Source organism: Phaenicophaeus curvirostris, unplaced genomic scaffold (assembly GCF_032191515.1).
Source record: "Phaenicophaeus curvirostris isolate KB17595 unplaced genomic scaffold, BPBGC_Pcur_1.0 scaffold_115, whole genome shotgun sequence".
Lineage (NCBI taxonomy): Eukaryota > Metazoa > Chordata > Aves > Cuculiformes > Cuculidae > Phaenicophaeus > Phaenicophaeus curvirostris.
Genome location: NW_027206736.1, coordinates 400,353 through 420,204, shown reverse-complemented (window position 1 = coordinate 420,204; position 19,852 = coordinate 400,353). Strand labels below are relative to the sequence as shown.

General features: G+C 62.0%; 1 protein-coding gene across 1 annotated transcript in view; it reads right to left on the bottom strand.

Annotated features, from left to right (window-relative positions):
* Window positions 1-17,647, bottom strand: part of SND1 (staphylococcal nuclease and tudor domain containing 1) — a 100,266-nt gene extending 82,619 nt beyond the window's left edge. The window contains exons 1-9 of the mRNA XM_069882302.1: window positions 17,554-17,647; window positions 15,132-15,281; window positions 13,237-13,357; window positions 10,935-11,013; window positions 6,925-7,085; window positions 5,851-5,942; window positions 5,118-5,276; window positions 4,092-4,198; window positions 3,789-3,879 (exon numbers count right to left, since the gene is read on the bottom strand). Coding sequence (XP_069738403.1) covers window positions 3,789-3,879; window positions 4,092-4,198; window positions 5,118-5,276; window positions 5,851-5,942; window positions 6,925-7,085; window positions 10,935-11,013; window positions 13,237-13,357; window positions 15,132-15,281; window positions 17,554-17,619 — 1,026 coding nt within the window. The 5' untranslated portion in view covers window positions 17,620-17,647. The remainder of the gene's footprint in view (window positions 1-3,788; window positions 3,880-4,091; window positions 4,199-5,117; window positions 5,277-5,850; window positions 5,943-6,924; window positions 7,086-10,934; window positions 11,014-13,236; window positions 13,358-15,131; window positions 15,282-17,553) is intronic.
* Between the last annotated feature and the right edge of the window lie 2,205 nt (window positions 17,648-19,852).

Sequence of the window (19,852 nt, the reverse complement as noted above, 5' to 3'; positions counted from 1 at the left end):
GGCTCCTTTCCAAGCCAGCGATTCTGTGATTTGGCTGCAGCGAAGCCTCCAAACAGCTGCAGAAAAATCCAAACGCCAAGCGCAGCAACTCCACTGCGCGCGGCAAGGGGCCGGGAGGCTCTGCCCTCACCAAAAGCCCCACCGGACACAGGGGTTTTGCACTCAGCTTTGGGCAGCGGCGCTGGCGGCGCCTTCGCTGCCCCGATTCCCGGATGAATTCGGGGATTCACCGCAGGGAATTCAGGAACAAAGCCTCTGGCAATGCTCTCGCCGTCGCTTCCCTCTCGCCGCTCTGAGGCATGAAACCCACGATTGAGGCCGAGCCCGCGTCTCTCCTCAAAATGACCCCTCTGTCTTCTGCCTCGGCGCCGGCAGCGGGAGCCAAACTTAGTCAGCAACGATTCGCCGCGGTTTGCTCAGCGGCGCAAAGACTGGTTGGGATCTTCCTCCTCCTCATCTCATCCTCCCCCCGGCAGCTCCTGCGTCAGCTCTGCCGCGGTCACCGAGCGCTTTGCCGAGCGCGGAGGCGGCTGCGGTGCCGGTGGGTGGGGGAGAGGGGACGGGGGGCTGGCAGGGACCCTCGGTGATGAAGGGGACGTGCTGGGCTGCAGGCTCAGCCCTGGCACCGCGACCCCAGGGGGGCAGCTGTCCTCATTCTCCTGGTCACTTAGAATGGCCAGGAAGATCAGAGAATGATGGAACCAGTTGGGTTGGAAGGGACACCAAGGCCACCCAGTGCCACCCCTGCCATGGCAGGGACACCTCCCACGGGATCAGGGGCTCCAAGCCCCATCCAACCTGGCCTTGAACCCCTCCAGGGGTGGGGCAGTCACCACTGCTCTGGGCAACCTGGGCCAGGGCCTCCTCATCCTCAGCATGAAGAAATTCCTCCTCATGTCCAGTCTAACTCTGCCCCTCTTCAGTTTATCTCCACTGCCCTTCGCCCTGTCACCCCAACCCTTTGCGAACAGTCCCTCCCCAGCTTTCCTGGAGCCCCTTCAGGTACTGGAAGCTGCTCTAAGGTCTCTTCGGAGCCTTCTCTTCTCCAGGCTGAACAACCCCAACTCTCCCAGCCTGTCCTCGGACGGGAGGTTCTCCAGCCCTCGCATCATCCTTGGAGCCTCCTCTGGCCCCGTCCCAACAGCTCCATCTCCTTCTCCTGCTGAGGATTCCAGCACTGGCCCCAACCCTCCAGCTGAGGTCTCCCCGAGAGGAGCAGAGGGGACAATCCCCTCCCTCCCTGCTGGCCACGGTCTCTGGATGCAGCCCAGGACACGGGGGGTTTCTGGGCTGCAAGCGCACGTTGTGGCTCACGAGGAGCTTCTCCTCCCCCAGCCCCCCAAGTCCTTCTCCTCAAGCTGCTCCCATCACACCATCCCCAGCCCGGGTTGAAACCAGGGATTTCTCAGACCCAGGTGTAGGACCTTGGCCTTGGCCTGGTGGAACCTCATGATGTTCTGCCAGCCCCGCTTCTCCAGCCAAGATAAAAAATGGGATCAAACACCGACATGGCCTTGGATTGGACCCAAGGAGGAGAAAACCAGCATCTCCTCATGGGGAAGCATGACGGTGTCATGGTGTTCACCACAGCCAGGACAGCCAAACCACACCAGAGGGCTGCCGGAGCATCCCCAGCATCCCAGTTTCCTCCCCCAGCATCCCAGGCCCCAGACCCTCCAAGGTTTGGCCAAGCCGAGAGGAAAGCCCAACAAACCCTGACCAAGGTTGTGGGAAGCTCCGTGACCGTCACCCAAAACCAAGCGGTGACGGCACCGCACGGACGAGCCGACGAACCGGATGCACCAAATGGAGAAGACGGGACCAGCCAAATCCGAGCTCCCAAGAGCCTGGCTGAGGAGAAGGGCAAGGGTGGAACCTTGGAGCTGGAGCATCAACCAACATCTCCCCAAGCCTCATCCCACAGGATGGGAGCAGCCGCACGGATCCCGGTGATGGCACCACAGGGGTGAGCTAATGAAGCTGGATGCACCGTACGGATGAGATGGAACCAGCCAAATCCGAGCTGCCAAGGGTCTGGCTTTGGAGAACGGCAAGTGTGGAGCCTCCAAGCTGGAGCATCAATTGGCTTCTCCCCATCCTCATCCTACAGGATGGGAGCTGCCAGGTGGATCCCAGCGACGGCACCGCAAGGATGACCCAACAAAGCCGGCGACGCTGCGCCACCCAGACTGGATTGTCCACAAGACTCCCTAGTTTGCCATCCCCAGAAGCTCCAGAGCTCCCAGCCCCCAGGGCCTCCTGCTGCCACCCCGGATCCTCCTGCACTGGCGCCGCCAGAGCCAGCAGGGAAGGATCAGTCCCCCAGGAGCCACCAGCGTCCCCTGGGTGGGATGCTCCGGGGACACGCAGGGGTGAAGGCGGCTTTCCAAGAATTCCAGTTGGCGCCATCTCCATTCCCCTGGAATGGAGGAGCTGGCAGCACCATCTAGTGGGCTGCTCCATGCCGTGTCCTCCAGAGCCGAGACAGAACTCCCAACCCACCGCACCCCAGCAGATCCCAGCACCTCACCTCACAGAATCACCAGGTTGGAAAGGACCCACTGAATCATCGAGTCCAACCATCCCCATCAGTCACTAACCCATGTCCCTCAGCACCTCGGCCACCCGGCCCTTAAACCCCTCCAGGGAAGGGGACTCAACCCCCTCCCTGGGCAGCCTCGGACAGGGACCAATCACCCTTTCCACGAAACATTTCATCCTGATGTCCAGCCTGACCCTCCCCTGGTGGAGCTTGAGGCCATTCCCTCTCGTCCTGTCCCCTGGCCCTTGGGAGAAGAGCCCAGCTCCCTCCTCTCCACAACCTCCTCTCAGGGAGTTGGAGAGAGCAATGAGGTCTCCCCTCAGCCTCCTCTTCTCCAGGCTAAACACCCCCAGGGCCCTCAGGCTTCTTCTCCAGCCCCTTCCCCAGCTTCGTTGCTCTTCTCTGCACTCGCTCCAGAGCCTCAACATCCTGGTGGGGAGGGGCCCAGAACCGAACCTCATCCCGTTGGTCTCAGCCCATGGATCCAGCCTGTTCAGGTCCCTTTGGAGCCTCCCGACCCTCCAGCAGATCCAGCTTCCACCCAGCTTAGTGTCATCTCCAAACTTGCTAAGGGAGCACTTGATGCCTTCATCCAGGTCATTGATGAAGACGTTGAACAAGGCTGGACCCAGCACTCGGCCCTGGTGCATCCCAGGGCCCACCCAACCCAGCCTGGGCGAGATGTTCCTCCACAGGGATGTCCACATGGAGCAAGGTCACCCCCACACCATTTCCTTCACACCTTCCATCCCATCCCTGACCAAGAACCTCTCCACAGCTTTCCTGGAGCCCCTTTTCCTACTGGAAGCTGCTCTAATGTCTCCATGGAACCTTCTCCTCTCCAGGCTGGATAACCCCAACTCTCCCAGCCTGGCCTCACAGCAGAGGTGCTCTGGACCTCGGATCATCTCCATGGCCTCCTCTGGACTTGTCCCAACAGTTCCAGGTCCTTCCTGAGCAAAGGACTCCAGGAACAGACACAGGACTCCAGGTGGAGTCCTCTCCCCGGCCCTGGTGGTCCCTCAGCTTTGGCAGCAGCCCAGGCCATGGATGACCACATCCATCCCCACAAACCACATCCCCTTCCACTCCGCTCCACCCTCCCAGGCCTGCCTGGTGGTCACCACAGTCTCTGGTGGGGATGTAGCCACAGCCAGTGCACCTTGGGCTTCACCCAAGAAGCTGGAGAAGCCAAAATCGCAGCGGGGAAGCCCACCCTCCTGCCCCCCTCCTGCCGGTCACTCACCTTGGCCACAAACTGCTTGTCCTTCTGGTCCAGGTTGGCCGTGGGGGCCACGTAGTCCCTCCAGATCCTCAACTTGCGCTCCTTGGCAAACCTGGGGAGGAGGAGAGGCGCGATGACCGGGCCGGTGACCTCACCAGGGACAGCTTAGTCCAGCAAAGCGGAGCTGGCGCAGGTCGGCGAGGAGAGACGGCATCTCCCTCCCAGCCAGGAGAAGAGCCGGAGGAACCCGACATCCAGGTGGGGCTGGAGTCACCTCGGGCAGCCCTAGGAGCGCGTCCACCTGCAGCTCGCGGCTGGACTCACCTTTCGGCCGCGCGCAGCTTGTCGGCCCCGCGGGTGTAGACGGCGATGGACCAGTCCACGCAGCGGGCAAAGCCTTCCTTCAGCAGCAGCTCCGTGATGTTCCCGTTCTGTGGAGGATGCCCGCTCAGAAGATGCGACATCCACCCCTGGGCCCCGCAGCCCCACCTGAGACACCTCCAGGGGCTGCGCAGAGGGACTGTGGTCTCCAAAACCCACCGGTAAAGATCCCACCACTCCAGTCGCCCCAAGGCACCACTGGAGGCACCTGGACTTTGCAACCACCTTCAGAATCATTAAGGTTGGAAAAGTCCTCCAAGCTCATCCAGTCCAACCCCATCACGCCAACCAAACCATGTCCCACAGTGCCACATCTAAACGTGTTTTGAAGCCCTCCAGGGATGGAGACTCCACCACCACCCTGGGCACCTCGGCCACAACCTCCTTCCAGGTAGTTGGAGACAATGAGGTCTCCCCTCAGCCTCCTCTTCTCCAGGATAAACACCCCCAGGGCCCTCAGACACCTCTCAGAATCCTTGTTCTTCAGCCCCTTCCCCAGCTCTGTTCCCTTCTCCTCACATTCTCCAGCCTCTCAAGGTCCTTCTTGGAGGGAGGAACCCAGAACTGAACACAAGATTTGAAGAGTGATCTCTCCAGGGGGACAATCCCTGCCCTGGACCTGCTGGCCACCCCATGGCTGATCCAAGCCAAGATGCCATTGGCCTTCTTGGCCACCTGGGCCACTGCTGGCTCGTGTTCAGCTGCTGTCGACCAACACCTCCAGGTCCTTCTCCTCCAGGCAGATTTCCAGCTGCCCTTCCCCACGCCAGGAGCTGCTTGGGGTCGTTGTGTCCCAAGAACAGGATCCAGCACCGATTTCTGGTTGAACCTCAGCCCATCAGACCTCAGCCCAACAAAGATCTCCAGCCAGTGATGGCCACCAACCCCATGGGACCCCTCGACGGCCACCAACCCCATGGGACCCCTCGACGGCCACCAGCCCCCCGGGACCCCCCGATGGCCACTTGCCGGGTGCAGGATGGTGCCCAGGATGTTCTGGTTGTGGCAGCTCTCCAGGATGATCTGCACGTCCCTCTGCAGCAGCCGTGACTCGGTGAAGAACTTGGCTTCAGCTGCAAAAGGCTCAGGGACTTCGGTGTTGTCCGCCTCCCGCTTGAACGTGGGGCACTGGGACAGAAAGAAGATGGTCAGGGGGGCCCCCAAAACCTCCTCGAGGGGGTGGAAAGCCTCCTGGAGAGGCACCGACACATCCCCTTTTCCCCACTGCTGGGAGGAAACCCAAGCTCCGGCGTCTTCCTGCACAAGGTGCATCCAAACTGGGTCAAATGGGCAAGAAGAAGAGGTTCTGGTGCTCCAGGAAGGTCGCCACGAGAAGGAGTCGAGGCAGAAGGTAGACACCGGCCACCCCAAGAGCTGCCTCCAGCTCAGCCCCCAGTTGCCGAGCTCTCCGGTTGCTCCTCAGGCACCACAACACCAGTCGACGAGGTCAACAACGAGTGGGAGATCCTTGCAGGGTGTCCAAGAGCCCAGTGATGGTCCCAACCCCATTCCCATGGATGGACACCAGGAAGCCACAAAGGCGTCCAGAACCAGCTTGGTGTGAAAAGGTGATGCAGGACAACAGAGCAGGAGACAGGGAAGCCTCCATCTCTCCTTCTCCTGGTCCTTCCCAGGCACCTCTGGGGGCAAGGACTTGGTGAAGAGAAGATTGGTGAGTCCACCAGGGGGTTGGGAACCTCACCTTGATCCCCGAGAGCATCACGGTGACCAGGTAGTAATCGGGGAGCAGGAGGGCCCTCACCACGCTGCCATCCCGGACGTGCTCGATGATGGCTGTGGGGCAAAAGCACAGAGGTCAGAGAGGCTTGGGAGACACCATGAAGCTCCAACAGCCCCTCGTCCTTCTTAGGATGAGAAGATTGGGGTTGTCCAGCCTGGAGAAGAGAAGACTCCAAGGAGACCTTGGAGCAGCCCCAAGGGGCTCCAAGAAAAGTGGGCAGGGGCTCTGGATCAGGGAGAGGACAAAGGGAATGGTTTGAAGCTCAAAGAGGGGACATTGAGATGAGATCTTACGGAGAAACGTTCTCCTGGGAGGGTGGGGAGGCCCTGGAACAGGATGTACAGAGAATCATGGAACGGGTTGGGTTGGAAGGGACCTCCAAGCCCATCCAGACCCACCTCTGCCATGGGCAGGGACACCTCCCACTGGATCAGGGGCTCCGAGCCCCATCCAACCCGGCCTTGAACCCCTCCAGGGATGGGATCTGGGGGTTCAGGTTGATGGCAAGCAAGAATCAGGGAATCAAAGAATGGAAGTGACCTCCAAGCCCATCCAGTTCCAACCCAGGGACACCTCCCATGGGATCAGAGGCTCCAAGCTCCATCCAACCTGGCCTTGAACCCCTCCAGGGATGGGGCAGCCATGGCCTCTCTGAACAACCTGGGCCAGGGCCTTCCCCACCCTCCCAGGAGAACATTTCTCCCCAAGATCTCTTCTCAATGTCCCCTCTTGCAGCTCCAAATCGTTCCCCCTTGTCTGATTCTTGCTCTCCGTGGCTGCCCCATCCCTGGAGGGGTTCCAGACCAGGTTGGATGGAGCTTGGAGACCCTGATCCAGTGGGAGGTGTCCCTGCTCATGGCAGGGGTGGGACTGGATGGGCTCGGAGGCCCCTTCCAACCCAACCCATCCCATGACTCCATGATCCCCCAGCGAGAAGGTGCCAGGAATGGCATCCTAACCCCGTCCTGGTGATCGGCAGAGGCCAGAAGCGACCAGGGCCCCGAGCAACACGGCGTGGAGATGGTTTCACCTTACCGTTAACCGGCTTCTGGTGCATGGAGTCCACGAAGTAGCGCGGGTTTTCGATGGTGTATTTGAGGTCCCGGATGGTGTGCGAGCCCGACCCCTCGCTCCACATCCCCTTCTTGGCACTCTTGGCTTGTTCCTCCAGCTCGGCCAGCCGGCTCTGCTCGGGGCTGAAGGACAGGAGAAGACAGTGAGGCCAGGCCCTGGGCCGGCAAGACCTTGCTGGCTCCTCTCCATTTTATCACAAGGAATGTCCACCTTCCAGGTATTTTTCTGGAAGCTTTAGTGGTTCAATGACTCCCAGCGAGAAAAGTCACCGCCTGGGCGAGCTGCTGAGCGACATTTCACACCGTTGGCGCCAACTGGCAATAAATTAAACCGAGTTTCTCCGACACGGCAGCACAGGAGCCGCACCGCGGATCTCCAGATCTCTGATGGAAGCACCATCTCTGACAGATCACAGGGGTTTGGTCCATGCAGCCCCTCCTCAAGCTGCTTTGGGGCATCACCCAGGAGGTCAAGCAGACCCAGCACCTGACACAGCAAAGCTCGTGGTGGGATGGCAAACGATGGTCTGTGCCAAATCACCAGCTCCTCCTGCTCCCACGCAGGTGGGAAGCCTTCAAAGGAGGGTCAACCAGAAATTGGAGCCACATCAACAACCCCGAGCAGCTCCAGGCGTGGGGAAGAATAGCTGGAAAGGTGTCTGGAGGAGAAGGATCTGAAGGTCTTGGTCGACAGTGGCTGAATAACGAGCCAGCAGTGGCCCAGGTGGCCAAGAAGGCCACCAGCTCCTGGCTTGGATCAGCCCTGGGGTGGCCAGCAGGGCCAGGGCAGGGATTGTGCCCCTGGGGAGGTCACACTTCAAATCTTGGGTTCAGCTTTGAGTTCCTCCCTCCAAGAAGGACCTTGAGGGGGTGGAGAATGTCTGGAGAAGGGAACGGAGCTGGAGGACAAGGGTTCTGAGAGGCAGCTGAGGGCCCTGGGGGTGTTTATCCTGGAAAAGAGGAGGCTGAGGGGGAGACCTTATTGCTCTCTACAATTCCCTGAAAGGAGGTTGTGGCGAGGTAGGTGCTGGGCTCTTCTCCCAAGGATCAAGGGATGGGATGACAGGAAAGAGCCTCAAGTTGCACCAGGGGAGGTTCAGGTTGGATATGGGGAATGTTCCTTCTCAGAAAGGGTGGGGAAGCCCTGGCAGAAGCTGCCCAGGCAGTGGTGGGGTCTCCACCCCTGAAACGGTTCAAAAACCGTGTGGCCGTGGTGCTTCAGGACACGGTTTGGCCGTCACAGTTGGGTTGGGCTGACGGTTGGACTGGAAAAACTCATCCTCTCCAAGCTCATCCAACCTCAATGATTCCTGAGCTGAGGGCAAAGCCTCAACCTGATGAGCCCCGAAGCCACCAGGGAAGAACCCAATTCAAGCAGCAGAGTGAGCGGCAGCCACCTCACACACCCTTTAATTAAGGAAGACTTTGAATGAGGAGAGCAAACAAGGAGCAAAGGTGCTCCAGGCAATGGTTAAGCATGAGGCTCAGTCCTGCGCTAACGAGGAGGGTGGAGCTCAGGGCAGTGGCATCACCCAGTGTTGGGAGAACATCCTGCCCTGGTCACCGTGGGCATCGTGGGGTCACGGTGCCCAGCTGGGAGCACTTCCAGGAGATTGGAGAGGAGCAGCAGAACCACCAGAAAGTCCCTGTGGGTGGCCCATGGCCCCAAGTGGACAACAGCTATTAAGCTGCCCCAAATCTCCTCTCCTCCAGCACAACCAGCCAGTCATAGAACCATAGAATAGGCTGGGTTGGAAGAGATCTTAAAGATCACCTAGTTCCACTCCTGCCATGGGCAGAGACACCTCCCACGGGATCAGGGGCTCCAAGCCCCATCCAACCTGGCCTGGAACCCCTCCAGGGATGGGGCAGCCACAGCTCCCCTGGGCAACCTGGGCCAGGGCCTCCCCACCCTCAGCATGAAGAAGATTCTCCTGATGTCCAGTCTAACTCTGCCCCTCTCCAGTTTATCCCCATTGCCCCTCCCCAGCTTTCCTGGAGCCCCTTTCCATATTGGAAGCTGCTCTAAGGTCTCCTCGGAGCCTTCTCTTCTCCAGGCTGAACAACCCCAACTCTCTCAGCCTGTCCTCGGACGGGAGGTTCTCCAGCCCTCGCATCATCCTTGGAGCCTCCTCTGGCACCGTCCCAACAGCTCCATCTCCTTCTCCTGCTGAGGATTCCAGCCCTGGCCCCAACCCTCCAGCTGAGGTCTCCCCGAGAGGAGCAGAGGGGACAATCCCCTCCCTCCCTGCTGGCCACGTTCTCTGGATGCAGCCCAGGACACGGGGGGTTTCTGGGCTGCGAGCGCACGTTGTGGCTCACGAGGAGCTTCTCCTCCCCCAGCCCCCCAAGTCCTTCTCCTCAAGCTGCTCCCATCACACCATCCCCAGCCTGAGTGGAAATCCGGGATTCCAACCCTGACACAGGTGTAGGACCTTGCCCTTGGCCTGGTTGAACCACCTGAGGTTCTCCCAGCCCCACTTCTCCAGCCTGTCCAGGTCCCTCTGGATCCATCCCGTCCTCCTGAGGTGACACCTGCCCCACTCAGTTTGGTGTCACCTGCAAACTTGCCGAGGGAGCCCTCGATCTCAATCTCTGTATCACTGATGAAGAGATTAACCAGCTCTGGTCCCAGTATGGACCCCTGAGGGACACCACTTGTCATGGTCTCCATCTGGACTTTGAGCCATTGAACGCGACCATCCAACCAGTTTCTTGTCCACCAAACTGTCCACCCATCCAATCCATCTCTCTCCAATTCAGAGAGAAGGATGTTGTGGGGGACTGTGTCAAAGGCTTTACAGATAGATCCCATCCATCAGTTTACCCGTACCCACTGCTGTGGTCACCTCACCAGAGAAAGCCACTAACTTGGTCAGACAGGACTTGCCTGGGCTGGCAAGAAGGACCTGGGAAGTCCTGGGCTGCAAACACGCAGGGGAGATCCTGGTGGAGAGCTTCCTGCCCTCCATCCATAGATCCAGCCTGGCCAGATCCCCCTGCAGAGCCTCCTGCCCTCCAGCCATGGATCCAGAGCCCTCTGCAGATCCTCCTGCCCTCCAGCCATGGATCCAGATCCCTCTGCAGATCCTCCTGCCCTCCAGCCATGGATCCAGAGCCCTCTGCAGATCCTCCTGCCCTCCAGCCATGGATCCAGATCCCTCTACAGATCCTCCTGCCCTCCATCCATGGATCCAGATCTCTCTGCAGATCCTCCTGCCCTCCAGCCATGGATCCAGATCCCTCTGCAGAGCCTCCTGCCCTCCAGCCATGGGTCCAGGTCCCTCTGCAGATCCTCCTGCCCCCCAGCTCCTGGCAAAGGACCTCTGTTGGCTCCACACACCCTTCCATGGGCTGCACAACCACAAAGACCAGGTGGAAATCATCCAAGCGTGCCAGGGTCCCTTGTAGGAAGGGACACAGGGAAGCTTCCAGCCTGGAGATGGAAGTTGTGTCCAAGTGGTGCTCAGAGGAGAACCATAGACACAACTTGCACCACACTGAAGCTTGGGCTTGCCCTCTTGGACCAGGACAAGCAGGACGCAGGACCACGCAGGAGGATGCCGGCAACCAGAGCTCCGGGATGTGACAGAGCCTGGGTGAGGCATCGGCTCCATTGGCATCGGCTCCACCTGGTCGCAGGATGAGGAGCAGGAACATCCCAACCTCACCTCCCCAGCATGGATTAAAGCACCTTAGATCTACACCAGGTGGACCAAAACCTTCAGAAGACTCTTTGTCCTGCAGCCCACGGCCACAGCTCTGGTGCTTTGGTGTCCTGGGCAAGGAGGTGCCCATCTCCACTGCCACCACCCCCTTCCCAAGGACGTGGGGTCACCACGCAGCGATGATTCCCGTGAAATCTGTGCACCGTGAGGCCAAGGCTGGTGTCCACCCAAAGCTGAGGAGCCCAGCAGGCCCACAGCAGGGTTGGTACCAGCAAGGAATCGGCACTGGCAGCCGCAGACGTACTTGTTGGCTCGGATTCCTTCCCGGCGAGAAGCCAGTCCTTCGGCCACCAGGGACTCGGCAATGTTCTCGCCGCTCGTGTCTGCGGAAAGAGGAGAAGAGAAGGTGGTGAGATGGACACCAGCGCACGGATGGCCTGGAGACACAATGGAAAACGCTCCCGTGGTGGTTCCAGCCAATAACCGCAGGAGAAAAGGCCTCCCACCACAGCCTGGTGGCCCAGGAGACCAGGGGCTTCCAGATGGAAGCTCCAGGCTCCAGGCTTGGGGAGGAGCGGCTGGAAAGCTGCCTGCAGGAGCAGGATCTGAAGGTGTTGATTGACAGTGGCTGAACATGAGCCAGCAGTGGCCCAGGTGGCCAAGAAGGCCAGTGGCATCTTGGCTTGGATCAGCCCTGGGGTGGCCAGCAGGGCCAGGGCAGGAATTGTCCCCCTGAGGAGGTCACACTTCAAATCCTGGGTTCAGTTTTGGGTTCCTCCCTCCAAGAAGGACCTTGAGGGGCTGGCGAATGTGAGGAGAAGGGAACAGAGCTGGGGAAGCAGCTGAAGAACAAGGATTCTGAGAGGCGTCTGAGGGCCCTGGGGGTGTTTATCCTGGAGAAGAGGAGGCTGAGGGGAGACCTCATTGTCTCCAACCACCTGACAGGAGGTTGTGGAGAGGTGGGTGCTGGGCTCTTCTCCCAAGGGACAGGGGATGGATGAGAGGAAACAGCTTCAAGTTGCTCCAGGGCAGGTTCAGGTTGGACATCAGGAAGAATCTCTCCATGGGAAGGGTCCTCAGCCCAGCCGAGGCTGCCCAGGGTGCTGGTGGAGTCCCCATCCCTGGAGAGGTCTAAAAGCTGGGGAGATGAGGTGCTTGAGGACATGATTTAGTCGTGGACAGGTATGGCTGGAGTTGAGGATCTCCAAGGTCTTCTCCAACCTCCTGTTTCTATGATTCTATCCACACCAGCCCTGAGCAAACCCCACCCCGCAGAGCCCAGCGCTTCATCGCTTCCAGAGAAGCTGCCCCAGAAGTTCCCACCTTAAAGAGCTTTTAAAGCTTGACAAACTCCATCAGGAAGCGTTTTATGCCTTGTTTGTCACCTCAGGGTGGTGACAACCTGGGATGGAACAAGAGGTGCAGGAGGCCCTAAAGGTGGCAGACAAGGACCTCCTACCACGAGTTCCAGCTGTGAGCACCGCGTGCTCCTGCCATGAAGACCACACGCTCCGGCCCTGTGCTCTGCCTGCGAGCCCCACACGCTCCAGCCGTGAGCACTGCACGTCCTACCGTGTTCCAGCTGCGAGCACCACATGCTCCCGTTCCACGCTCCGGCTGCGAGCCCCGCGTGCTCCCACCTCGAGCATCGCAAGCTCACCCTGCGCGCTCCGCCTGAGAGTCCCGCTCACTCCTGCCCTGCACTCCAGTTGCGAGCCCCGTGTGCTCCCACACTGAGCACCTCAATCTCCCTCTGTGCGCTCCAGCTGCAGCCCCACACGCTCCAGCCGTGAGCACTGCACGCTCCTACCGTGTTCCAGCTGCGAGCACCGCATGCTCCCGTTCCACGCTCCGGCTGCGAGCCCTGCAGGCTCCCACCTCGAGCCCCGCAGGCTCCCACCTCGAGCATCACAAGCTCACCCTGCGCGCTCCGGCTGAGAGTCCCGCTCACTCCTGCCCTGCGCTCCGGCTGCGAGCCCCACACGCTCCCACACTGAGCACCTCAATCTCCCTCTGCGCGCTCCAGCTGCAGCCCCGCACGCTCTGGCTGTGAGCACTGTGTGCTCCTACCTTGAGCCCCACACACTCCCACCACGAGCATCGCAAGCTCCCCTTGTGTGCTCCAGCTGTGAGCCCTGCTGTGAGCTCCCACCACGAGTTCCAGCTGCGAGCATCACGTGCTCCTGCAATGAAAACTGCATGCCCCAGCCGCGTGCTCTGCCTGCAAGCCCGACACGCTCCAGCCGTGAGCACTGCACGTCCTACCGTGTTCCAGCTGTGAGCCCCGTGTGCTCCCACCTCGAGCATCACAAGCTCACCCTGCGCGCTCCAGCTGAGAGTCCCACTCACTCCTGCCCTGCACTCCGGCTTCGAGCCCCACACGCTCCCACCTCGAGCATCGCAAGCTCACCCTGCGTGCTCCAGCCACGCGCTCCAACTGCGATCCCCGCACCCTCCTGCCCCGAGTTCCAGCTGCAATCCCTGCACCCTCCCATTGTGCGCTGCAGCTGCGAGCGCCGCGGGCTCCCACCACGAGCCGGGCATGCTCGGCGAAGCTCCCTGCGTGCAGACAGCAGCCACCAAGGCCCCGCGCCCCCTGCACTCACCTTTGCCCAGGTAAACCATCCCGTACTCGCGGCCCTGCGGCGTCTTGTACTCGACGGTGAAGCAGACCTCCTTGCCGATCAGCTTCTTGCGCAGGAACTCGCGCGCCGGGAAGCCCCAGGGCTGGAGGGAAAGAAGCCGACGTGAGCTGGTGGCTCAGACGCAGCCGGGAAGAGGCCGAGCCACGCGGTGCCGGGGCTCCCGCTCTCCTCCGCCGGCCCAGAGCCGCGGCCCATGACCTCGTCCCGTTGCTCAGCGGGACCAACACCTTCACTTCGACACTGGCAAAGGGGTCAGAGCTGCTTTTCCGGCTGGCCTCGCGCTCCCCAAGCAGCCAAACGCAACCAAGTGAGCCCGGCAAAGCGCCGGGGGACAGCGGTGGCAGAGCTGGAGCTGCGGCGACGCCGGGGATGCAGCGGGGGCTCCTCCAGCCGGAGCCGAGCTCCGGAATCATCCCGGCAGCTCCCTGCACGGCGGCACCGCAGCCCCGGGGAGCTCAACCCCGCTGGAGCGCAGCGGGTGGGTGGGGAACGCGGGCCGGAGGAGAGAAGATGACGCGCTCCTCAACAATTAGCGAAGCTGACGGGGCGTAATTGGGTAAGAAGAGTGACATTTGAAGGCTGCAAGAGGCTTTGAGGAGAAAAAACTCCCTTGGGAGAGCAATTAACCGCCAGCACTCCACACCACCCCCGGCACTGGGAGGATGGGGACGGCGTCCGGGCTCGTTCCAGCACAAACCAGCTTCCAGAGCCCCTGGTGCAGTTCCCACATCCATGATGCCGGGCAGGGAAAGGTCAGAGGCACCAGCAGCTCCTCCAAATCCCACCCGGCCATGCCGGGTCCTTCCGGGGTCCCGTCCTGGGCTCGTGTGTGAACATAACAGGGTGAGAAAGGATGATCCCGGCCCAAAATCTGCACCAAAGGGATGGAGCAGGGAAAGGAGTTGGGTTGGAATGGGTAAAGCTCATCCAGGGGGACCTGGACAGGCTGGAGAAGTGGGGCTGGGAGAACCTCAGGAGGTTCCACCAGGCCAAGGCCAAGGTCCTACACCTGCGTCAGGGTTGGAATCCCGGATTTCCACTCAGGCTAGGGATGGTGTGATGGGAGCAGCTTGAGGAGAAGGACTTGGGGGGCTGGGGGAGGAGAAGCTCCACAGGGGCCACAACGTGCGCTCGCAGCCCAGAAACCCCCCGTGTCCTGGGCTGCATCCAGAGAACGTGGCCAGCAGGGAGGGAGGGGATTGTCCCCTCTGCTCCTCTCGGGGAGACCTCAGCTGGAGGGTTGGGGCCAGGGCTGGAATCCTCAGCAGGAGAAGGAGATGGAGCTGTTGGGACGGGGCCAGAGGAGGCTCCAAGGATGATGCGAGGGCTGGAGAACCTCCCGTCCGAGGACAGGCTGAGAGAGTTGGGGTTGTGGAGAAGAGAAGGCTCCAAGGAGACCTTAGAGAGACCTTCCAGAACCTGAAGGGGCTCCAGGAAAGGTGAGGAGGGGCTGTTTGTAAAGGCTTGGGGTGACAGGACGAAGGGCAATGGGGATAAACCGGAGAGGGGCAGAGTTAGACTGGACAGGAGGAGGAATTTCTTGACGATGAGAGTGAGGAGGCCCTGGCCCAGGTTGCCCAGAGCAGGGGTGGCTGCCCCATCCCTGGAGGGGTTCAAGGCCAGGTTGGATGGGGCTTGGAGCCCTTGATCGAGCAGGAGGTGTCCCTGCCCAGGGCAGGGGTGGGACTGGGTGGGCTTGGAGGTCCCTTCTGACCCAACCCATCCCATGACTCTACAGAAGCTTTCTCCGGCCAAGCAGAAGGCGCCGTGCTTGCTGAGCAGCCTGGGGACACCGTGTCCGGCTCAGCCCTCGGGGCGGAGGACCCGCACTGGCAGGGCTCTCGGGAGGCACCGACCTCATCCGGGGTGTCCTTGGCGTCGGGCTGGCCGGCAGCGGCGCGGCGGGCGAGGTTCCCGGCGCGGATGTTGCTGAGGTTGATCTGGCGCTCGGGGGGCGGCCCCCCTCGGGGCTGCCCGCGCACGATGATGGCGCAGCCCGACAGCACCTGCGGGGAGACCCGGAGACAGCGTCACCGCCGTCCCTGCGCCACCAGAAACCCGGGGTGCACGAGGGGACGGAGCCGAGCCTGCGGTGACCCTACGTGGAGACCCCCAGGAACCTCGACATCACTTCCCACGGCTCCGGCAGAGCCAGGAATCGCCCCCAGGTTTCCTGCTTGGAGCTGCAGGATGGAGCCGAGCTCCAGCGGAGCCTCCCGGCTGCTCAGCACCCCAGCCCTGCGGATGGAACGCCGCAGGACTCCAGGGTGGTGGGACACAATGGGATTGGCGGATTGGGATTTCACTCCTGGTGCCGAGACACCCGTCGGGTGAGACCGGGCAGCCCACCAGAGCAGCCTCTTCCCATCCCATGCCAGCAGCTCCATCCTGTCTCATCCCAGGTAGCCCCATCCCTCTTCTGAGGAGCGGCTGAGGGACCTGGGGTTGATTAGCCTGGAGAAAAGGAGGCTGAGGTGGAAGTATGGATCTGCTGGAGGGTTTTGAGGTTCTGCAAAGGGCTGTCTCATCCCTCAGCAGCTCACTCCCACCCCATCCTGAGCCGTCCCAGCCCCTGCAGCTCCTTCCCATCCCATTCCCAGCAGCTCCTTCCTGTCCCAGCCCATCCCAGGCAGCCCCTTCCCATCTCATCCCATCCCCACCAGCCCCTTCCCACCCCACCTTGGGCACCACCATCCCATCCCATCCCCAGCAGCATCTTCCCATCCCTTTCCATCCCATGCTATTCCACCCTCAGCTGCTCCTTTCCATCCCATCCCATGCCATCTCATCCCATCCTAGCCAGCTCCTTCCCATCCCACCTCCAGCAGCTCCATCCCATCCCCATCCCCGGCACCACCATCTCATCTCATCCCATCCTATTCCAAGCAGCCCTTTCCCATGCTCTCCTGCTCTCTCAGGAACCACACTTTCCATGGATCCATCCTCTCCTGCTCTTCCAGGAACGACACTCTCCATGGAACCACACTCTCCATGGATCCACGCTCTCCTGCTCTTCCAGGAACCACACTCTCCATGGATCCAAGCTCTCCTGCTCTCCCAGGAACCACACTCTCCATAGATCCCTGCTCTCCTGCTCTCCCAGGAACCACACTCTCCATAGATCCTTGCTCTCCTGCTCTCCCAGGAACCACACTCTCCACGGATCCAAGCTCTCCTGCTGTCCCAGGAACCACACTCTCCATGGATCCACGCTCTCCTGCTCTCCCAGGAACCACGCTCTCCATGGATCTGCACCCTCCTGCTCTCCCAGGAACCACACTCTCCATGGATCCGCACTCTCCTGGGAAGCTCCATTCGGACTCCGGGGGCTCCTCAAGCCCCCCAGAAGGAAGGAGCAGCCGCCCGCCCATTGACCCTGGGGAACAGAACCCATCCCAGCTCCTGCTGCCTCTTCCACCCGGAGGACGGAGCCGCCGTCCCCTCCGTGTGCCGGGACGATCCCAACCTCAGCATCCCGGCACGGAAAACACCCACCGGGAAAGCACAAACCCCCCCCAGTCCCCAAACCCCAGCGGATCCCAACACGGAGCCGGGACGGCGCCGGGGCTGAGGCGGAGAACGTGGCGCTGGATCCCACCAACTCACCCCGGATCTCCCAGGAACGGGAAGAGGGGGGCTCTGAGGGGGCTCTAGGGGGTACCGAGGAGGGAACCCGGCTCCGGGGGGGCTCGGGGGGGTACCGGGAGGGCTACGGGGGGGGGCGGTCCTAGTACTAGGGGGGGCTCCTTTCACACAGGGGGTCCCGACCCCGGAGGGGCTGGGGGGGGTCCCGGGGGGCCCCTAGGGTAGGTCCTGGTAGCAGAGGGGGCCCTGGGGTGGGGTCTCGGTACCGGGAGGGGGCTCCTCTCACGGCGGGGCGGGTCTGAGGGGCGTCCCGTTCCCGCGGGGGGCGGTCTGACCGGGGGTCCCTTCACCGGGGGGGCTCTGGGGGGTCTTCCCTCACGGGGGGGGCGGTCTGAGCGGGGGGTCCCGTTCCCGCGGGGGGCGGTCTGAGGGGGGGTCCCCTCACCGTGGGGGCTCTGGGGGGTCTCCCCTCACGGGGGGGGGCGGTCTGAGGGGGGGTCCTGTTCCCGCGGGGGGCGGTCTGAGTGGGGGTCCCCTCACCGTGGGGGCTCTGGGGGGTCTCCCCTCACGGGGAGGCGGCCTGAGGGGGGGGCCCGGTCACGGGGAGAGCTCCGAAGGGGGGGTTCCCCGCCCCGGGGGGGCGCGGGGCGGGCTCCGGGGAGGCCCCGGGGGGGGGGGTCCCGGCCCCCTCACCATCTTGACGATGCCTCTCTGCACGGCGAGGGGCGCGGCGGGCCCGGGCGGCCCGGGGGCGGCCATGGCGGGAGCGCGAGCGCGGCGGGGCGGCCGGAAGGAGCGGGCCGGAAGCGGGGAGAGGAAAGGGGGCGGGGCTTATTTCCCCGCTAAGCCCCGCCCCCCTCAGCTCAGCGCGGGCCAATGGCGAGGCGGGAGGCGGCGGGCGCGGCCAATGGCGGCGCGAGGAGGGGGTGTGACGTCACGAGGGGGCGGGGCGGGAGGGAGAGGGGAGGGAGGGGGCGGGGCTTCCGGGGCGCGAGGAGCCAGGGACACGTCGGCAAAAGGCGGCGCGAGGGGAACCCGCGTGGCCGGGGGGCGGGGCCAGAGCGGGGGGCGGAGCCACTCAATCAGAAAGGGGCGTGGCCTTGATTGTGGGCGTGACTATATGGTGGGGGCGTGGCCTCGATAGGCCCGTGTGTCGCGCGGGGGCGTGGTCTGCGTAAGCCACGCCCCCCCGTGACGTCATCACCGCGTCGCCCAGAGGTGTTGAAAGTCTCCATCGATGGTGAAAGGGTCGGGGGGGGGGGGGGGGGGTGCGGGTCGAGGGCTCCCTCAGCAGGTTTGGAGGAGACACCGAGCTGAGGAGGGCGGGTGTCACCCCAGGAGGACGGGGTGGATCCAGAGGGACCTGGACAGGCTGGAGAAGTGGGGCTGGAGAACATCAGGAGGTTCCACCAGGCCAAGGACAAGGTCCTACACCTGGGTCTGAGAAATCCCTGGTTTCAACCCAGGCTGGGGATGGTGTGATGGGAGCAGCTTGAGGAGAAGGACTTGGGGGGCTGGGGGAGGAGAAGCTCCACAGGAGCCACAACGTGCGCTCGCAGCCCAGAAACCCCCCGTGGCCTGGGCTGCATCCAGAGAACGTGGCCAGCAGGGAGGGAGGGGATTGTCCCCTCTGCTCCTCTCTGGGGAGAAATCACCTGGATCCTGTGTCCAGTTCTGGAATCCCCAACATGAGAAGGAGATGGAGCTGTTGTAACAGGTTCAAAGGAGGCCACAGAGATGATGTGAGGGCTGGAGAACCTCCTGTCCGAGGACAGGCTGAGAGAGTTGGGGTTGTTCAGCCTGGAGAAGAGAAGGCTCCCAGGAGACCTTAGAGCAGCTTCCAGTACCTGAAGGGGTTCCAGGAAAGCTCGGAAGGGCCTCTGGATCAGGGAGGGCAGGGATGTGACGCGCTGGCCCTTCTCTTCCCGACGGGAACCACCAACCTGTGAGGACAATGCGGGTGCTTGGACCGATTTATTATCAGAGCTTTAAAAACAACCAAAACCCAACTCGAAAGCAAACTATGGTCTGATCCATTGACACCAGCGCCATGACACCTGCTCCCCTCCGCCCTCCTTGACTCCTCGGGCACCGGCTCCGGCGTGAACGCGGGAAGGGAGCACTCGCAGCCTGCGTAGGGATTGCTGACTCTACAAGGTTTGTATGGTCTCCACTCCAGGTCTCACTGTCACCAGAGAAACAGGATGAGACTTGGAACAGCCTGGAATAAGCCAGGCCAAGATCCCTCTCCTTCCTTGAGGAGGGAGCTGCTCATTAGCAATTAATGATGCTGCTTAATCAAGTTTTTTCCTGGTAGATCACTGATACGGGAGAACATCCCAGAAGCTGGGGGGGAGGGTCCTGCGTGAGCAGGTGGAGGTGACTGATGGCAGCACAGGGCGGTGGGAGAGGGAAAAGCGAGGGATGGGAGGGTGGGAGATGATGGTTGAAGCTAAACAGAAACCATCACCCTCAAGTGAGAGCTGCTCCAGACTTCTGGAGATGGACCCAGCCCTGGCACCTGGGAAAGTGTGGCAGGGCCACCACTGAGGGGCCGTGGCCACTGGTGGCTGCAAGGACACCCCAACGAGGTCTTCATTGTCCTGAGCTGCTCTGCTCGGGGGTGACAGCAGCAGAGCCACCCCCCAAAACCCTGCTCTGAGGTGGCTTTCTCCATCCTGACATCCCCATCCCAGGCAGCAGCGGGTCCTGCGCTTGGGGCACAACAACACCGAGCAGCTCCAGACTAGGAGAAGGCTGGCTGGAAAGTGCCTGGAGGAGAAGGACCTGGGGCTGTTGGTTGAACAGGAGCCAGCGGGGGCCCGGGGGGCCAAGAAGGCCAAGGGCATCTTGGCTTGGAGCAGAGCCGGCGTGGCCAGCAGGGCCAGGGAGGTTCTTCTCCCTCTGGCCTCGGCCCTGGGGAGACCGCTCCTCGAATCCTGGGGTCAGTGCTGGGCCCCTCCCCACCAGAAGGATGTTGAGGCTCTGGAGC